General features: G+C 33.4%; 1 protein-coding gene across 11 annotated transcripts in view; it reads left to right on the plus strand.

Moving 5' to 3' along the window:
* The window catches only part of LOC143067766 (uncharacterized), a 63,216-nt gene that overhangs the window by 32,897 nt on the left and 10,587 nt on the right, over positions 1-19,732 (plus strand). For 9 of the 11 annotated variants that reach the window (XM_076241325.1, XM_076241287.1, XM_076241365.1 and 6 more), the window contains 4 exons: positions 3,140-3,217; positions 9,639-9,795; positions 15,433-15,512; positions 19,052-19,307. In XM_076241325.1, coding sequence (XP_076097440.1) covers positions 3,140-3,217; positions 9,639-9,795; positions 15,433-15,512; positions 19,052-19,307 — 571 coding nt within the window. The remainder of the gene's footprint in view (positions 1-3,139; positions 3,218-9,638; positions 9,796-15,432; positions 15,513-19,051; positions 19,308-19,732) is intronic. The other 2 variants (XM_076241347.1, XM_076241356.1) reach the window with 1 other exon arrangement.

Raw genomic sequence — 19,732 nt, forward strand, 5'->3', positions numbered from 1 at the left:
TTTTATACGACCGCAAAAATTTTTAATTTTTCGTTGTATATTGCTATCACATTGGCGTCGTCGTCCTGCGTCGTCATCGTCGTCCGAATACTTTTAGTTTTCGCACTCTAACTTTAGTAAAAGTGAATAGAAATCTATGAAATTTTAACACAAGGTTTATAACCACAAAAGAAAGGTTGGGATTGATTTTGGGAGTTTTGGTCCCAAAATTTTAGGAATTAGGGGCCAAAAAGGGCCCAAATAAGCATTTTCTTGGTTTTCGCACTTTAACTTTAGTTTAAGTAAATAGAAATCTATGAAATTTTGACACAAGGTTTATGACCACAAAAGGAAGGTTGGGATTGATTTTGGGAGTTTTAGTTCAAACAGTTTAGGAATTAGGGGCCAAAAAAGGGCCCAAATAAGCATTATTCTTGGTTTTCGCACAATAACTTTCGTATAAGTATATAGAAATCAATGAAATTTAAACACAAGGTTTATGACCACAAAAGGAAGGTTGGGATTGATTTTGGGAGTTGAGGTCTGAACAGTTTAGGAATTAGGGGCCAAAAAGGGGCCCAAGTAAGCATTATTCTTGGTTTTCGCACCATAACTTAAGTATTAGTAAATAGAAATCTATGAAATTTAAACACAAGGTTTATGACCATAAAAGGAAGGTTGGGTTTGATTTTGGGAGTTTTGGTCCCAACAGGTTTTTAGGAATAAGGGGCCCAAAGGGTCCAATATTGAACTTTGTTTGATTTCATCAAAAATTGAATAATTGGGGTTCTTTGATATGCCGGATGTAACTGTGTATGTAGATTCTTAATATTTGGTCCCGTTTTCCAATTGGTCTACATTAAGGTTCAAAGGGTCCAAAATTAAACTTAGTTTGATTTTAACAAAAATTGAATCCTTGGGGTTCTTTGATATGCTGAATCTGAAAATGTACTTAGATTTTTGATTATTGGCCCAGTTTTCAAGTTGGTCCAAATCGGGGTCCAAAATTAAACTTTGTTTGATTTCATCAAAAATTGAATAATTGGGGTTCTTTGATATGCCAAATCTAACTGTGTATGTAGATTCTTAATTTTTAGTCCCGTTTTCAAATTGGTCTACATTAAATACCAAAGGGTCCAAAATTAAACTAAGTTTGACTCGGACTTCTCTTGAACTGAATTTTAATGTGCGTATTGTTATGCTTTTACTTTTCTACACTGGTTAGAGGTATAGGGGGAGGGTTGAGATCTCACAAACATGTTTAACCCCGCCGCATTTTTTGCGCCTGTCCCAAGTCAGGAGCCTCTGGCCTTTGTTAGTCTTGTATTATTTAAATTTTAGTTTCTTGTGTACAATTTGGAAATTAGTATGGCGTTCATTATCACTGAACTAGTATATATTTGTTTAGGGGCCAGCTGAAGGACGCTGGGTGCGGGAATTTCTCGCTACATTGAAGACCTGTTGGTGACCTTCTGCTGTTGTGTTTTTTTATTTTGGTCGGGTTGTTGTCTCTTTGACACATTCCCCATTTCCATTCTCAATTTTATTGATTTTGATAAAAATTGAATTCTTTGGCTTTTTTGATATTCTGAATTTAATCATGTACTTAGATTTTTGATTATGGGCCCAGTTTTCAAGTTGGTTCAAATCAGGATCCAAAATTATTATATTAAGTGTTGTGCAATAGCAAGAAATTTTCAATTGCACAGTATTCAGCAATAGCAAGAAATCTTCAATTGCACAGTATTGTGCAATAGCAAAAAATGTTCAATTGCACAGTATTGTGCAATAGCAAGAAATCTTCAATTGCACAGTATTGTGCAATAGCAAATATTTTCAATTGCACAGTATTGTGCAATAGCAAGAAATATCTAATTGCACAATATTGTGCAATAGCAAGAAATTTTCAATTGATTGGAGTTATCTTTCTTTGTCCAGAATAGTAGTTGAATCAACTTAAATCATTGTTTTATACAATGCACAATGTATATTCACTTTTACTACCAACTGATAAATTAAAACACTCTTTACCATTCAGTGATAACAAGCACTTTTTGTTACATTTTAATATTTTATGATGTATTTAAATGAGTAGTTATTGTTGCAAACTCCATTAGAAATTTGAATTGAGATCAGTTTTAGAAAAAGGGAAAGGGGGATGTGAAAAAAAAAATGGTGGAAGGGGGGGGGGGGGGGGTTAATTTTTCTCATTTCAGATTTCATAAATAAAAAGAAAATTTCTTCAAACATTTTTTTGAAAGGATTAATATTCAACAGCATAGTGATTGCTCAAAGACAAAAAAATTATTTTAAGTTCATTAGACCACATTCATTCTGTGTCCAAAACCTATGCTGTGTCAACTATTTAATCACAATCCAAATTTAGAGCTGAATCCAGCTTGAATGTTGTGTCCATACTTGCCCCAACCCTTCAGGGTTCAACCTATGCGGTCGTATAAAGCTGCACCCTGCGGAGCATCTGGTTAAAGAAATTTTGCCGTTTTTGGATATTATCTTGAATACTATTATAGATAGAGATAAATTGTAAACAGCAATAATGTTCAGCAAAGTAAGATCTACAAATAAGTCTACATGACCAAAAAGGTTTGTTGACCCCTTAAGGAGTTATTGCCCTTTATAGTCAATTTTTAATATATTCATTAATTTGGTAAATTTTGACAAAATAATTTCCTCTGTTACTAAAAGGGCGAAGTTCATTATAGATAGAGATAATTGTAAGTAGCAAGGACTTTGCATCACCATCATCAAAACACAATTTTGTCATGAATCCATCTGTGTCCTTTGTTTAATATGCACATAGACCAAGGTGAGCGACACAGGCTCTTAAGAGCCTCTAGTCCTAGTTTTATTTATAATTTGATTGGATCCTGCCATGAATTAAAATGGAATATGAGTTTTTATGTTGATGAATTTTGAAACAAGTCCTAGGTAGTGTTTGAAATCTTTCAATGTTAATTGTGGTTGATATTTTATTATAATTTATTCAGCAGAAATATAGTAAACTAGCTTTGCCTGTATGTGATATCATTTAAATTTATGCATAAAATTGTGTAAAATATGTATTTCAAATCTTAGCTTTGCTATGTTGTGTCATTACAAGCAGTAAGCTGGTTATTGATTTTTGTAATTATTATATTAGGAGACAGATCTAGAGATACCAAAAGACAGAATGCTCAGTATAATAGAAAATTTTAAGAAAACATTATATGGTCGTAACGTAAGAACGAAGCTGTTTAATTTTGCCTTAAACTGTTCAAATATCTCTAACACCATTGTTCATAAACAAATATTGTGTTATATCAATGGCAACATGCATTTGTTCCTCTAAAAAGAAGCTCTTTTGGAAACATTACATTTACTGTAGTTCTTTGATATATCTGTTCTTGTTGAACCAATTATCCATACCCTAGTCTTTGATTTGTCAGGAACAGTTATAGTAATATGTCTTTCAACGGAAGTAATACTATAGAATATTTCTTACATTTGGAACTAATATTATGAAGGAACATTTATTTCATAACATGTGCAAATATGGATCAGTGATCACTTATATATATGGTAAAACATTATTTCATGACCAACCTGCTCTAGATAATTTCATATCCTGATAAACATATCCTAAATAATGCCTAGCCTGATGATTATATTCTAAACTATGTCAAATCATGATTCACTAATCTGTAAGGCTTAACCATACATAGTCATGGATCATCTACCATTAACATGCCAGATCCTAAATCACTTATCATTAATCATGCCTAGTCCTGAATCACCAACCATTAACATGCCAAATCCTAAATCACTGATCATTAATCATGCCTAGTCCTGAATCACCAACCATTAACATGCCAAATCCTAAATCACTGATCATTAATCATGTCTAGTCCTGATCCACCTACCATTAATATGCTAAATCATGATTTACTGATCCTTAGCCTTGGTAAGTCCTTAATCACTTATCATTAATCATGCCTAGTTCTAAATAACATACCATTAACATGCTTAATCATGATTCACTGATCCTTAGCCTTGGTAAGTCCTGAATCACTGATCATTAATCATGCCTAGTCCTAAATCATCTACCATTAACTTGCTAAATCATGATTCACTGATCTTTAGCCTTGATAAGTCCTAAATCACTGATCATTAATCATGCCTAGTCCTAAATCACCTACCATTAACATGCTAAATCATGATTCACTGATCCTAAGCCTTGATAAGTCCTATATCACTGATCATTAATCTTGCTTAGTCCTGAATCAACTATCATTAACATGCTAAATCATGATTCACTGATCCTTAGCCTTGGTAAGTCCTTGATCACTGAACCTTAACCATACCTAGTCCTGAATCACATACCATTAACATGCTAAATCATGATTCACTGATCCTTAATAGCCTTGATAAGTCCTAAATCACAGATCCTTAACCATACATAGTCCTTAATCACCAACAATTTACATGCCAAATCATAATTTTACTGATCCTAAGCCTCGTTAAGTCCTTAATCACTGATCATTAATCATGCCTAGTCCTGAATCACCTATCATTAACATTTCAATCATGATTCACTGATCCTTCACTATGCTAAGTCCTTAATCACTGATCATTAATCATATCCAGTGCTGGATCACCTACCATTTACATGTCAAATCATGATTTACTGATCCCTAATCATGCTTAGTCCTGAATCATTGAGTGTAAATCATGCCTAGTCCTGAATCGCCTACCACAAACATGTCAAATCATGATTCACTAATCCTTTACTATGCTTAGTCCTGAATCATTGATCATAAATCATGCCTAGTCCTGTTTTGCCTACCATTAATATGTCAAATCATGATTCACTGATCCTTAACTATGCTTAGTCCTGAATCATTGATCACTAATCATGGCTTGTCCTGATTCACCTAACCTTAATATGTCAAATCATGATTCACTGATCCTTAACTATGCTTAGTCCTGAATCACTGATCAGTAACCATACCTAGTCCTGAATCATCTACCATTAACATGCTAAATTATGATTCACTGATCCTTAGCCTTGATAAGTCCTAAATCACTGATCATTAATCATGCCTAGTCCTGAATCACCTGCCATTAACATGCTAAATCATGATTCACTGATCCTTAGCCTTGCTAAGTCCTTAATCTCTGATCATTAATCATGCCTGGTCCTGAATCACCTGCCATTAACATGCTATATTATGATTCACTGATCCTTAGCCTTGACAAGTCCTAAATCACTGATCATTAATCATGTTTAGCCCTGAATAACCTACCATTAACAGGCTAAATCATGATTCACTGATCCTTAGCCTTGATAATACCTGAATAACTGATCATTAATCATGCCTAGTCCTGAATCACCTACCATTAACATTTCATTCATGATTCACTGATCCTGCATAATGCTTAGTCCTGAATAGCTGATCCTAAACCATACCTAATGCTGGATCACCTACCATTAACATGTCAAATCATGATTTACTGATCAATAATCATGCCTAGTCCTGAATCCTCTACCATTAATTTGTCAAATCATGATTCACTGATCCTTAACTATGCTTAGTCCTGAATCATTGAGTATAAATAATGCCTAGTCCTGAATCCCCTACAATAAACATGTAAAATCATTATTCACTGATCCTTTACTATGCTTAGTCCTGAATCACTGATCAATATCCATACCTAGTCCTGAATCACTGATCATTAAACATACCTAGTCCTGAATCTCCTTAGTACTATTTACATTCCAAATCCTGATTCACTTATCCTTATCCAAACCTTGTCCTGAATCACCTACCATTAACATCCCAAAATTCTGATTCACTGATCCTTAACCATGCTTAGTCCTGAATCACTGATCCTTAGCCATACCTAGTCCTGAATCACCTACCATCTAAATATAAAATCCTGATTCACTGATCCTTAACCATGCTTAGTCCTGAATCACTGATCCTTAACCATGCTTAGTCATGAATCACTGAACCTTAACCATGCCTATTCCTGAATCACCTACCATTTAAATACCAAATCCAGATTCACTGATCCTTAATCACACCTTATTATATATTAGATACCTTTACCATGTCCAACCTTGAATGGAACGGTTTACCAATATCCAATCCTGATTGACATACCAAGGTACTTCATATAATTACCAATATTTAGTCCTGATTCATGTGTGTTGTTAGCAGGTTAAAACAGTACAACATAATTTTTGTTATTGCAAGGTTAAGATCCCCAATCCTAAACCATAGATATAGATATACTGAATTGGAATGGTAAGATTGTTCAAGTGTAACATAGCGTTTGTTTCCAGTAGCATGAATCTCTCCCTAAATATTTTTAATTGTTTTAAAAATATCTTTATAACTGATATCCCAACCCCTAAACCATATATTTATATATTGTTGGTTGCCTCAACATGCCTTCTAAAATAAGTTTGACTTCATAACATAAGTTTAAAATTGACTAAGTATAGATTTACAGAATAAAATTATTTTAAGTTAATTTGATGCAATGAAATTTTTTTTATGTTTGCACTGATTCATTGTTAGGAATTTGAACAGTTTAGTTAAAAAAAATAACAACATTGACCAAAATTATTGTGTTACTTTGTTTGCAATATCCAGTCTAAAACCATTAATTGCTGATTGATTGATTTATACAAAGTTTAAATATTTAAAAAATAGTTTTAATAGAGTGTATGTTTGCTTTTTGAATGCATGGAGGTGTCGGGAATAATTGTGATTTAATGCAATTGTGGTTGTCAACATGATATAATTGAATTTTTATACAGGCAATTTTATGTTAGTTTATATAAAGATTAGACAGCATTAAATTTTGATTCAAGATTTAAACAAATTTGAGAAATACTTAAAGTTATGTGAAATTTGAATTTGCATGATATAAATCTAATTTAATGTCAGCAAAATTTGCCTGTGTAGAGTGTGTGCTTATATTGATTTAAAACTAAGCTTTAATTTTTTATGGGAATTTAAATGAATTAGAAATAAACTTTACATGTTATTAGTGACCCGTCAATCCAATTAGTCATTACTGAACTGTCCAGTGTAGGCTCTGATAAAATAAGAAAATTGTGAGTTCTTTCTACCAAAATTTGTCAACCCTGTTTTAAAGATTTGTTGCATGAAAATCAGCAGTCTGTTTGTCTTTTTATTTTAATAATGCAGATGAATAGTATTCCTTTTTAGCTCACCAGGCCCAAAGGGCCAGGTGAGCTTTTCTCATCACTTGGCGTCCGGCGTCCAGCGTCCTTAAACTTTTACAAAAATCTTCTCCTCTGAAACTACTAGGCCAAATCTAATCAAACTTGGCCACAATCATCAATAGGGTATCTAGTTTAAAAAATGTGTCCAGTGACCCAGCCAACCAACCAAGATGGCCGCCATGGTATAAATAGAACATAGGGGTAAAATGTAGATTTTGGCTTATATCTCTGAAACCAAAGCATTTAGAGCAAATCTGACATGGGGGTGAACTGTTTGTCAGGTCAGGATCTATCTGTCCTGAAATTTTCAGATGAATCGGACAACCCGTTGTTAGGTTGCTGCCCCTGAATTAGTCATTTTAAGGAAATTCTGCCGTATTTAGTTATTATCTTGAATATTATTATAGGTAGAGATAAATTGTAAACAGCAATAATGTTCAGCAAAGTAAGTTCTACAAATAAGTCAACATGACCAAAATGGTCAGTTGACCCCTTAATTAAGGAGTAATTGCCCTTTTATAGTCAATTTTTAACAATTTTTCGAATTTTTTTTTACAAAAGTCTTCTCCTCTGAAACTACTAAGATGAATTTAACCAAAGTTGTAAACAATCATAAATTGTGTCTGATGACCCCGCCCTTGAACCAACATGGCTGACATGCCTAATAATAGTACATAGAGTAAAATGCAGTTTTTGGCTCATATATCTAAACCCAAAGCATTTCGAGCAAATCTTTCTGAAACAAAATTGTTCATTAGGTCAGGATCTATCTACCCTTAAATTTTCAAACCGTTCAGGCAACCCGTTATTGGGTTGCTGCCCCTGAATTGGTCATTTAAAGAAAAATTTTCAGCTTTTGGTTATTATCTTGAATATTATTATAGATAGAGATAAACTGTAAACAGCAATAATGTACAGCAAAGTAAGACTTACAAATAAGTCAACATGACCAAAATTGTCAATTTACCCCTTAAGGAGTTATTGCCCTTTATAATCAATTTTTAACAATTTTCAGAAATTTTGTAAATTTATACAAAACAATTTCCACTGAAACTACTGGACCAAGTTCATTATACATAGAGATAACTGTTAGCATCAAGAATGTTCAGTAAAGTAAGATCTACAAACACATCACCATCACTAAAACACAATTTTGTCATGAATCCATCTGTGTCCTTTGTTTAATATGCACATAGACCAAGGTGAGCGACACAGGCTCTTTAGAGCCTCTAGTTATTTATTGCTTTTGAAGGGTGCAAATGTATGCATATAGATTCTACCACTGTATTGAGTATGATACGATAACTATCCACTCTAGACAGTTAATTTTTTTATTTAAAACCTGAGGCTTGTTCTCTATGATATGATCTTTTTAATAATAATGCCAAATTAGAGTTTTGACCTAGATTTCATGGTCCACTGAACAAAGAAAATGATAGTGCAAGTGGGGTATCAATGTACTATGGACACAAACTTGTTATTCAGTAGTTCCGTTGTAAATTTTTTAAAGCTTGCCATTTTAATATATAAAACAAAAGTTGAGACCAGTGTTTACAATCAATGAAGGCTTGGTACATTTTAACTTTTTGAAGAAGAATTAAAAAAGCTTTCTAAGGAGACTATAGCTATTTAATAACTTCATAAAGCTTTAATTATGATGTAACATCAATTTTCCTTGTGTATCCTTTTGCAAGTTAGTTTTATTGTGTTTTGACAATTTCACATTGTCACATTGTCAAAACAAATCTTAAATTCCTTTTTCTAGTATTAGCAGAATCAAGGAGTGTAAACAAACTTCTATAAAATATCTCTGCTATCAACAATATTTTGAAAATTCAAAAATGGTGGTACAAGTTAACCTTGAATTTTAATGATTTCTCAAACTTTTTACTAGACAATGCACAGATTTTATCTTTTAATTGAATAGAATAAATTCAGCAAAATTGATTATTGTAAAATAACATGAAGATATGGTTCTTAAATGTATTCACCAATGATTTTGTCAGCTACAGATTTTAATTATACATCTTAAAACTTGTATTATTCTTTAACACATGAATGGTTTCCATGTTTTTAAAGTATTAATTATTAAAAGTAAATGTAATGAAATATAGAATGATTCATAAAAGAAACTGACTTTGAGATGAAATGATTGCAGGTTAATTATAAAGGATTTTACAAAATACAAATTTATTAATATTAATGAATTGTGTAAAAAATGGGATATGGGTATTTCTATACAATGATTAATATTTATATAAAGGTGAAGGAAAATAAAAAAAATGTATACTCAAGCTAAAATTTGTATTGTTTGCCTAAAAATAGAATGAATTTATATATATATTAGATTTAGATCTAAAAAAAAAGATGTAACAGTTAATATTGAAATATGTTTTTTCAGATAACAGCTCCTAAAACTAGAGAATTGACTTTAACTAAGCTACTGCCATATGCATTATACAATATAACAATTGTAGTGATACCAATTTATGAGAATAGGACAGAAACTGGTTTCTGGAGTGACAATGTTACAACCTCTATAAGAACTGCAGAAGATGGTAAGACTGTTATCAGAATAGATCAACAATTTTTTCGTGTAGCTTTTCACAAAATCGTGTTTAAGGGGGCTCGCTGGTCTAAATAGATTTTTGTTGAGCCTGCAACAAAGTTGCAGAAAGCTTGACATAGGGATAGTGATCCCGCGGCAACTACAGCAGCTACGGCGGCAGCGTTAGCTAACTTCTTAAAAGCTTTATATTTTAGAAGGTTGAAGACCTGGATGCTTCATACTTTGTATATAGATGCCTCATGTTACGAAGTTTCCGTCAGTCACATGTCCAATGTCCTTGACCTCATTTTCATTGTTAAGTAACCACTTGAGAAAAAAGTTCAGATTTTTTGTAATGTTAAATTCTCTCTGATTATAAGTAATAGGATAACTATATTTGGTATGTACGTACCTTGCAAAGTCCTCATGCCCGTCAGACAGTTTTCACTTGACCTCAACCTCATTTCATGGATCAGTGAACAAGGTTAAGTTTTGGTGGTCAAGTCCATATCTCAGATACTATAAGCAATAGGTCTAGTATATTCGGTGTATGGAAGGACTGTAAGGTGTACATTTCCAACTGGCAGGTGTCATCTGACCTTGACCTCATTTTCATGGTTCAGTGGTTACAGTTAAGTTTTTGTGTTGTGGTCTATTTTTCTCATACTTTATGCAATAGGTCGACTATATTTGTTGTATGGAATGATTGTAAGGTGTACATGTCTAGCGGGCAGATGTCATCTGACCTTGACCTTTTTTTCATGGCTCAGTGGTCAAAGTTAAGTTTTTGAGTTTTGGTCTATAAGTATTTATCTAATAATATATGCCTTAGGTCAACTATATTTGGTGTATCCAAATGTTTTATGATCTTTATGTCAGTCGCGTAAGTTTTATTTGACCTTGACCTCATTTTCACGGTTCTTTGCTCAGTGGGAAGTTTTTATGTTTCAGTCTGTTTTTGGGGAAAGACAGCTTCAAGCCGTCAATTCCCTAATGGGGTTGGCCAGAGTATCATTCCCTCACGTCAATCATTTTGTTTTGATAGTTTGGAAACCCCCTCAAAATGTCATACTGAAATTGATGACAAGGAGAACAGATTGACTTAAAATACATTTTTTACACATTTCCCTTCTGTTTCTCGTGAAATTATCGTATATAGAGCTTTCCCTTACACTATATACGTTTCTTTTACAGTCCTGAAAAATCAGTATTACGAAATATTCTAAATATATCTAACCTAGTGACGTCATTGTTGTTTAAAATCCGTATTTGTTAAATGTAAACCTAATGATGTTTGCTGTAGTGTAGATGATTCACACACCAACATGCAATGCTTTAATCTGAGGCTATAATCAGTTAATTTGTAGGTCAACTTTCGCGGTAAACAATGTCAATGGGGATACATGAGATTGGGGAGAGAAACGTCAGTTTTCATTGTTTCTGTAAAGTTCTGTTTTTAGAATCTTCCTCCAAATCAGGAGCACCTCAATTGATAAGTAATTTTACACTAAAATCAAAGTAAATGTTTCTGAACATTTAAAATGTGACATTTAGTATATGATAAGTAGTCTTCTATATTAAAAAAAAAATGTGTACCAACATAATTATTGAAATGGTTAAAAAAAAAATTAAAAAAAAAAAATGTTGCTTTTTGTAGTTTATACCTATTGAGATTGGGGAGAGCAACTGCAGTTTTCATTCTTTCTGTAAAGTTATGTTTTTAGAATCTTTCTCCAATTAAGGAGCACCTCAATTGATGAGTAATTACCCACTATAAAGAAAGTTAATGTATCTGAACACTAAAAATGTCACATTAAGTATATATATGATAAGTAGTCATCAATTAAAAAATAATTTTGCTTTCCAACATAATTATTGTAGTGGTCATTTTTTTTAATTTTTTTTTTAAATATTGCTTTTTGTAGTTTAAAGCTATTTATTCATGAATTTTACAGATATATCAAAATGTGGGATCTGGAAACAAACTTCACACAGCTTATATCAATCATATTTGATTTTATAAGTACATGTATCCCTGTGATGAGAGTTGTAACTGGGAACTTTATCAATGGAAAATTAAAACTGAATAGATTTTTCAGTCCTCGCGTTCTTGAGAATACTGTCACAAAATATTGAGAATGGTCTTAGCCTGCCGTTCAGTTGTACATAATTAAAATTCTAAAATATATTGTAGTAGTTGTTAAATTCAATTGAATTTTAGATGATTAACTCCCAACTTTAATCAAATGTTTTGATTTAGAAGGTGCAGATCTCATTGGTCCAAATTGTCTCTATGATGAATTCTTGACTAAGGAAATGAAATAACAATAAACAACAATAAGTTTCATTATTGTCAGCCTTTCTATATGTTCTAGCTGTTCTTTTGCTCATTCTTTGTATGGAGACTATCAAAAGATATCCCCCATAAAATTGAAACAATGGCCGTCTTTTCCCTCAGAGCTCTTCAGCTCTTTGATTCTTAAACTATAAGCAATAGGTCAACTATATTTGTTGCATGGAAGAATTGTTAAAATGTCTGCCTGGCATGGTTCATCTGACACTTGACCTCATTTTCATGGTTCATTGGTCAATGTTTAGTTATCTTGGTTAATGTTTATGTTTAGTTTATGAGACAGTTGTAATAAAGCTTTATATTTAGGACTATCAACATAAAACCAATGATTAGTAAAGAAGGCGAGACATTTCAGCGTGTGCACTCTTGTTTTATTTAATATAGGATATCGCTATATTTTTCTATATAAAAAGAACTTTATCTTCTACTGAATAGAAAAATAAAATAAAAAAATGGGTTCACCGTTCATTTACGCTCACAATCTATCTGCCTTCAAAAGAAGCATACATTTTTGTAAAAGTACCTTTTTTTAGCTCACCTGGCCTAAAAGGCCAAGTGAGCTTTTCTCATCACTTGGCGTCCGGCGTCCGGCGTCCGGCGTCGTCCGTCGTCCGTCGTCGTCGTTAACTTTTACAAAAATCTTCTCCTCTGAAACTACTGGGCCAAATTAAACCAAACTTGGCCACAATCATCATTGGGGTATCTAGTTTAAAAAATGTGTCCGGTGACCCGGCCAACCATCCAAGATGGCCGCCATGGCTAAAAATAGAACATAGGGGTAAAATGCAGTTTTTGGCTAATAACTCAAAAACCAAAGCATTTAGAGCAAATCTGACATGGGGTAGAATTGTTAAACAGGTGAATATCTATCTGCCCTGAAATTTTCCGATGAATCGGATAACCCGTTGGTGGGTTGCTGCCCCTGAATTAGTAATTTTAAGGAAATTTTGCTGTTTTTGGTTATTATCTTGAATATTATTATAGATAGAGATAAACAGTAAACAGCAATAATGTTCAGCAAAGTAAGATTTACAAATAAGTCAACATGACTGAAATGGTCAGTTGACCCCTTTAGGAGTTATTGCCCTTTATAGTCAATTTTTAACCATTTTTCGTAAATCTTGGTAATATTTTACAAAAATCTTCTCCTCTGAAACTACTTGGCCAAATTAATTCAAACTTGGCCACAATCATCTTTTGGGTTAGTAGTTTGAAAAATGTGTCTGGTGACCCGGCCATCAAACCAAGATGGCCGCCATGGCTAAAAATAGAACATGGGGTAAAATGCAGTTTTTGGCTTATAACTCAAAACCCAAAGCATTTAGAGCAAATCTGACATGGGGGGAAAATTGTTTATCAGTTCAAGATCTATCTGCCCTGAAATTTTCAGATGAATCGGACAGCCCGTTGTTGGGTTGCTGCCCCTGAATTAGTAATTTTAAGGAAATTTTGCTCTTTTTGGTTATTATCTTGAATATTATTATAGATAGAGATAAACCATAAACAGCAATAATGTTCAGCAAAGTAAGATTTACAAATAAGTCAACATGACTGAAATGGTCAGTTGACCTTCTTAGGAGTTATTGTTCTTTATAGTCAATTTTTAACCATTTTTGGTAAATCTTAGTAATATTTTACAAAAATCTTCTCCTCTGAAACTACTGGGCCAAATTAATCCAAACTTGGCCACAATCATCTTTTGGGTTAGTAGTTTGAAAAATGTGTCCGGTGACCCGGCCATCCAACCAAGATGGCCACCATGGCTAAAAATAGAACATGGGGTAAAATGCAGTTTTTGGCTTATAACTCAAAACCCAAAGCATTTAAAGCAAATCTGACAGGGGGTAAAATTGTTTATCAGGTCAACATTTATCTGCCCTGAAATTTTTAGATGAATCGTACAACCCGTTGTTGGGTTGCTGACCCAATTGTTAGTTTTAAGGAAATTTTGCTGTTTTTGGTCATTATCTTGAATATTATTATAGATAGAGATAAACTATAAACAGCAATAATGTTCAGCAAAGTAAGATTTCCAAATAAGTCAACATGACTGAAATGGTCAGTTGACCCCTTTAGGAGTTTTTGCCCTTTATAGTCAATTTTTAACAATTTTCATAAAATTTGTAAATTTTTACTAACATTTTCCACTGAAACCAATGGGCCAAGTTCATTATAGATAGAGATAATTTTAAGCAGCAAGAATGTTCAGTAAAGTAAGATGTACAAACACATCACCATCAGCAAAACACAATTTTGTCATGAATCCATCTGCTTCCTTTAATATTCACATAGACCAAGGTGAGCGACACAGGCTCTTTAGAGCCTCTAGTCTGTTGAACTAATAGGAGAAATAGAGGTAATATCGAAATAAAAGCAGAACTTAATTACAGAAATCGCTCAAATTTTACAATATTTTAGTTTAAGTACAGCTCATTTTAAAATAATAGTAAGAAATTATAGGTCACAGATGAGTTAAAAAAGATATTTCAATTCTAATGCCAAAAAATGGCATTTTTGCACAAAAGGGAGATAATTTGGAGCTTTTTCAATGATTATCTACATTTTAAAATTCATCTGTGGCCAATACAAATTGATTTTTTTGAATGATTTTTGTACCATGTGATAAAGTAACATTTACTTATGGTAATAAATAAAACTTGTAATGAAAAATAATTTTTAAATTTTTTTCTGAAATTTTTATACCCTCGAGCCTCTTTCAGAGCTTTAATCATGTTCATGCTTAGGTTTGAAAATTATGCAGTTTTCACCTTAATTGTGAAAGTCGGCAGGTAATGTCAGAAGTACTGTTGTTACATGAAGCAGATACATTTTGAAACAAATTTACTCATGTTTTTTTTATGCCCCATTTAGGGGCATTATGTTTTTCATCTGCACATTTGTTTGTTTGTCCGTCTGTCCCGCTTCAGGAAAAGTTTTGGTCAAGGTAGTTTTTGCTGAATCTAAAGTCTAATTAACTTGAAACTTAGTATATATAATCTTTTCTTATTTTACTGCTTATTTCTCGGTCCACTGATCATAGAAAATGATTGTGCATGTGGGGCATCCATGTACTTTGGACATGTCTAGTAGTATAACCTGTTATAGAAATTTATAAAAATAACTTAGCATAAAATTACTGTTGCTAAACTATGAACCAATACATGTAGTTATATAATATTCATAATTATTCATAAGAACTAGTTGTATTGATGGCAACATTCTTCTTACTTGTTTACTGTTTTTTTTAATTGTACATGTATATGCATTTGTTCAAATAAAAAACCTACTTTTCAGTGCCTCGTGCAGTTCCAACATTATGGCCAGGATACTTTTCACAGTTGAATGATCCAGAGAAAATTAAAATCTATTGGGAGGTATGTACTTCTTGTTTGTATATTTCTTTAAACATTTTGTGTACCTAAGTATTTAGAAAATTAACATAATCCTTTTCATCCCTATTTTCCACCGACTTAGCCATTTGGTCCGAGACCACAATTATTTCGTAGTGCATTTCCTTTAGAACATAAATGAAAATAAAAAAAATCCCACCTGCACTTTCTCAAAGAAACTTTTACAGTGTGTTGTAATACTTTTGGGACAAATTATATCAATTACATCGTCTCTAACTCAAAATATGGACAATTTTATGTTTAGGGCGTCGTGAAATCTTTTGACAGCTTCCGAAGTGCTAATTTTAAACCTTTTTTAGCTGGACCAAATCACTACTTTCCTTTAAAATTCTGGACCCAAAGTTTTTTACAGTGTAATTTCACCCCCTTTCTTGCAATTTGAGGCATTAAACATGGAGAAATAAATTTGGAAGGGGTATAAAAATTAATGGCAAGTAACCCACTGTCAACAATAGGGACTATATTTGTGAACAACAAAGATCAAGGGACGACAATGGTGGTCTCGGACCATTTATACCTTGAAAAGTATAATAATCAAGAAGAAAGCTAAAAAAAATTACCTCTAAGATAAGATCTAATAATTGCAATAATTACAAAAACTTGTATGGAATAATTTTTTTTTGGTCATTTTGGCTATTGATAAGCTTGAATACTTGCAAAATACAAAAGATGTATATATACAACATGTCAAAACATCACCCCTACAATGTTAGATCTGTAAATTTGCTTCGCAAAATTTTTGTTCTTTCCTCGCCGGGATTCGAACCCATGCTACTGAGATATCGTGACACCAAATCGCCTGCACTGTAGCCGTCCCACTAGACCACAGGACCACCTGAGCTTCAAAATGAAGCTTTCGGTGGCAGGGTGTAACCTTTCCACGTCAGTTTTAATCTAGCGTCGTACTACAGTACATAATATATAAGGCATGAAGATGTTATTCTTACAGATCAGCTAAATTATCTATAGTAAAGGATCCTACAAATTAATGTAAGATACAGTCTCAGAAAATAATTATATTTATAAGTACATCTGAGCCAGTGACAACTCTACAACAGATTTATCCATCAGATCACCAGCAGTGATGGTGATACATGGCTGTGTACATTATGTATATACAACTCTTCTAAACATCAACCCAACAATGTAAGATCTGTAAATTTGCTTCCGCGAATTTTTTGTTCTCCCCTCCGGGATTCGAAACCCATGCTACTGAGATATCATGACACCAAATCGCCTGCACTGTAGCCGTCCCGCTAGACCACACAACAACCTGAGCTTCAAAATGAAGCTTTCGGTGGCCGGGTGTTACCCTTCTAGCGGGACGGCTACAGTACAGGCGATTTGGTATCACATTATCTCAGTAGCATGGGTTCGAATCCCGGGGAGGGAAGAACAAAAAATTTGCAAAAGCAAATTTACAGATCTTACATTCATGACATTGTTGGGTTACTGTATAATTTTTTGTTCTCCCCTCCAGGATTTCGAACCCATGCTACTGAGATATCGTGACACCAAATCCCCTGCACTGTAGCCGTCCCGCTAGACCACATGACAACCTGAGCTTCAAAATGAAGCTTTAGGTGGCCGGGTGTTACCTTTCCACGTCAGTTTTAATCTAGCGTTGTACTACCGTACATGATAGTCTAGCAGGATGGCTACAGTGCAGGCGATTTGGTGTCATGATATCTCAGTAGCATGGGTTTCGAATCCCAGAGGGGAGAACAAAAAATTCGCAGAAGCAAATTTACAAAAAATAGATTATATAAATTCCTTTTAGCAGAGGCATTCCAATGATTCTCTCTCCTATATCCCTAACTCTTCTATCAGCCAAAAGCAGCTAAAAGAAACTTTTCAAGCTTATCCCAATTACCCTTGTCGGTCTGTCTCAACCAAATGTTATGAATCATATACACAATGCTTATAACCACAAAATACAGACTGAGTTTGAATTTCTGTGGCATCACTTATACATTTCGTTTGTTCTATAACTTGAGTTTGCTTCAACCAAATTGTAATGAAACATATTCATTTCCCTCCCCCTCTTAGCCTGGTTCGCACCCTCTGACTTCTGCTTTCAGCCCCTTATTCCAAAGTTCTGTCATCCTTGTCTCACCTCTCAAAACTATGGTCCCTAGCCTTAAGTTTGAATAAGTAGTATTGTTATATTTAATGTGACATTTTTGTTGATGGTATCTTTTTTGTTTTAAAACATATAAAAAGAATACAATTATCAAATTTGACAGTGCAACAGACTTCTATTCTCTAACCACAAACACCTTCAAAAGATAGACAAACAACAGTCAGCATTCATACCTATATTTGTTTTAATCTGGTGTCCTAAAGAAATGAAATGAATAAGAATGCATAGAGTATTTTTAAGCCATAGGAGCAATAGGTACGAGTGTTCTCCCTAGATTTTTTTTATATCATCCTGGTAAACATGAATTTATGAAATACCATCTTGTTTTTAGCTCACATGGTCCAAAGGGCCAAGTGAGCTTTTCTCATCACTTGGCGCCCGTCGTCGTCGTTAACTTTACAAAAATCTTCTCCTCTGAAACTACTTGGCCAAATCTAATCAAACTTGGCCACAATCATCATTGGGGTACCTAGTGTAAAAAATGTGTCCGATGACCCGGCCAACTAACCAAGATGCCCGCCATGGCTAAAAATAAAACATAGTGGTAAAATGTAGAATTTGGCTTATAACTCTGAAACCAAAGCATTTAGAGCAAATCTGACAAGGTGGTTAAAATGTTTATCAGGTCATGATCTATGTGCCCTGAAATTTTCAGATGAATCGGACAACCTGTTCTTAGGTTGCTGCCCCTGAATTGGTAATTTTAAGAATTTTTGCCGTTTTTGGTTATTTTCTTGAATATTATTATAGATAGAGATAAGCAGTAAACAACAATAATGTTCAGCAAAGTTAGATCTACAAATAAGTCAACATGACCAAAAACTACTTTGTCAAATATAACCAAACTTAGCCCAAATCATTATTAGGGTATCTTGTTTTAAAAAATGTGTGCAATGACCCAGCCAACCAATCAAGATGGCCGCCATGGCTAAAAATAGAACATAGGGGTAAAATGTATAGTCAATTTTTAACAATTTTCATTAATTTGGTAATTTTTTGTAAATTTTTACAAAATATTTTCCTCTGTATCTAAAGGGCAAAGTTTATTACAGATAGAGAAAATTGTAAGTAGCAAGAATGTTCAATAAAGTAAGATCCACAAACACATCATCATCACCAAAACACAATTTTGTCATGAATCCATCTGTGTCCTTTATTTAATATGCACATAGACCAAGGTGAGCGACATAGACTCTTTAGAGTCTCTAGTTAAAAATATAGCATCAGATCCATTACACTATATATCAGAAAATAATTTCAGATAGCTTCACATTACAATGATGTAAAAGGCCCTGGGAAGAACACTGCAGACTGTACTCTTTATCATAAATCACATGATATGTTTGAATTTTCTTTACAGCCAATTGATGATATAAAGAGATGTGGCATTATCCAATCATACAGAATCACATTGAAGGAAATAGTTCCCTTTGGAGAGAAAGTTGGAAAGAAAGAAAATGTTACTGAAATAATAGAAGATATCCCACCTGAAGCTATATCATATGAAATTCAATTGGAACCACTGAAAAAATATCAAATAAAACTAACACAGAGAACCAGTGTCGGCTATCCCACTGTAAAAGATGCTCATATTTATGTTTACCAGCAGTATATTCGTAAGTGCAATTTTTTTCCTTGTTACCTAATTTATTGACTACTATGTAAATATAAGGAGATGTAGTTATTTTGTAGTATGATTGGCAATGAGACAACTGAGCACCAGAGTTCAAATGCTGTGGATATAAGCAACTATAGGTCACACAATGGCCTTCAACAATGAGGTAAACCCATACAGTGTTACATGACCTATAAAAGGTCCTGACATAAAAAGAAGTGAAACAATTCAACTTTTTATTTATTTATTTTTTTAGGGCTCACATTACCTAGTTTATTGACTATAGAAGCCATTCAGGTCACAGCTTCAATGTATTACTTTTAAGGACCAACATTATCTGATTTATTGCCACTGATTATTGAAGCCATTGGTCATATCAATTATTTTTCAAGGCCCACATTACCTAGTTTAACATCTGTAGAATCT

Source organism: Mytilus galloprovincialis, chromosome 1, assembly GCF_965363235.1.
Source record: "Mytilus galloprovincialis chromosome 1, xbMytGall1.hap1.1, whole genome shotgun sequence".
Lineage (NCBI taxonomy): Eukaryota > Metazoa > Mollusca > Bivalvia > Mytilida > Mytilidae > Mytilus > Mytilus galloprovincialis.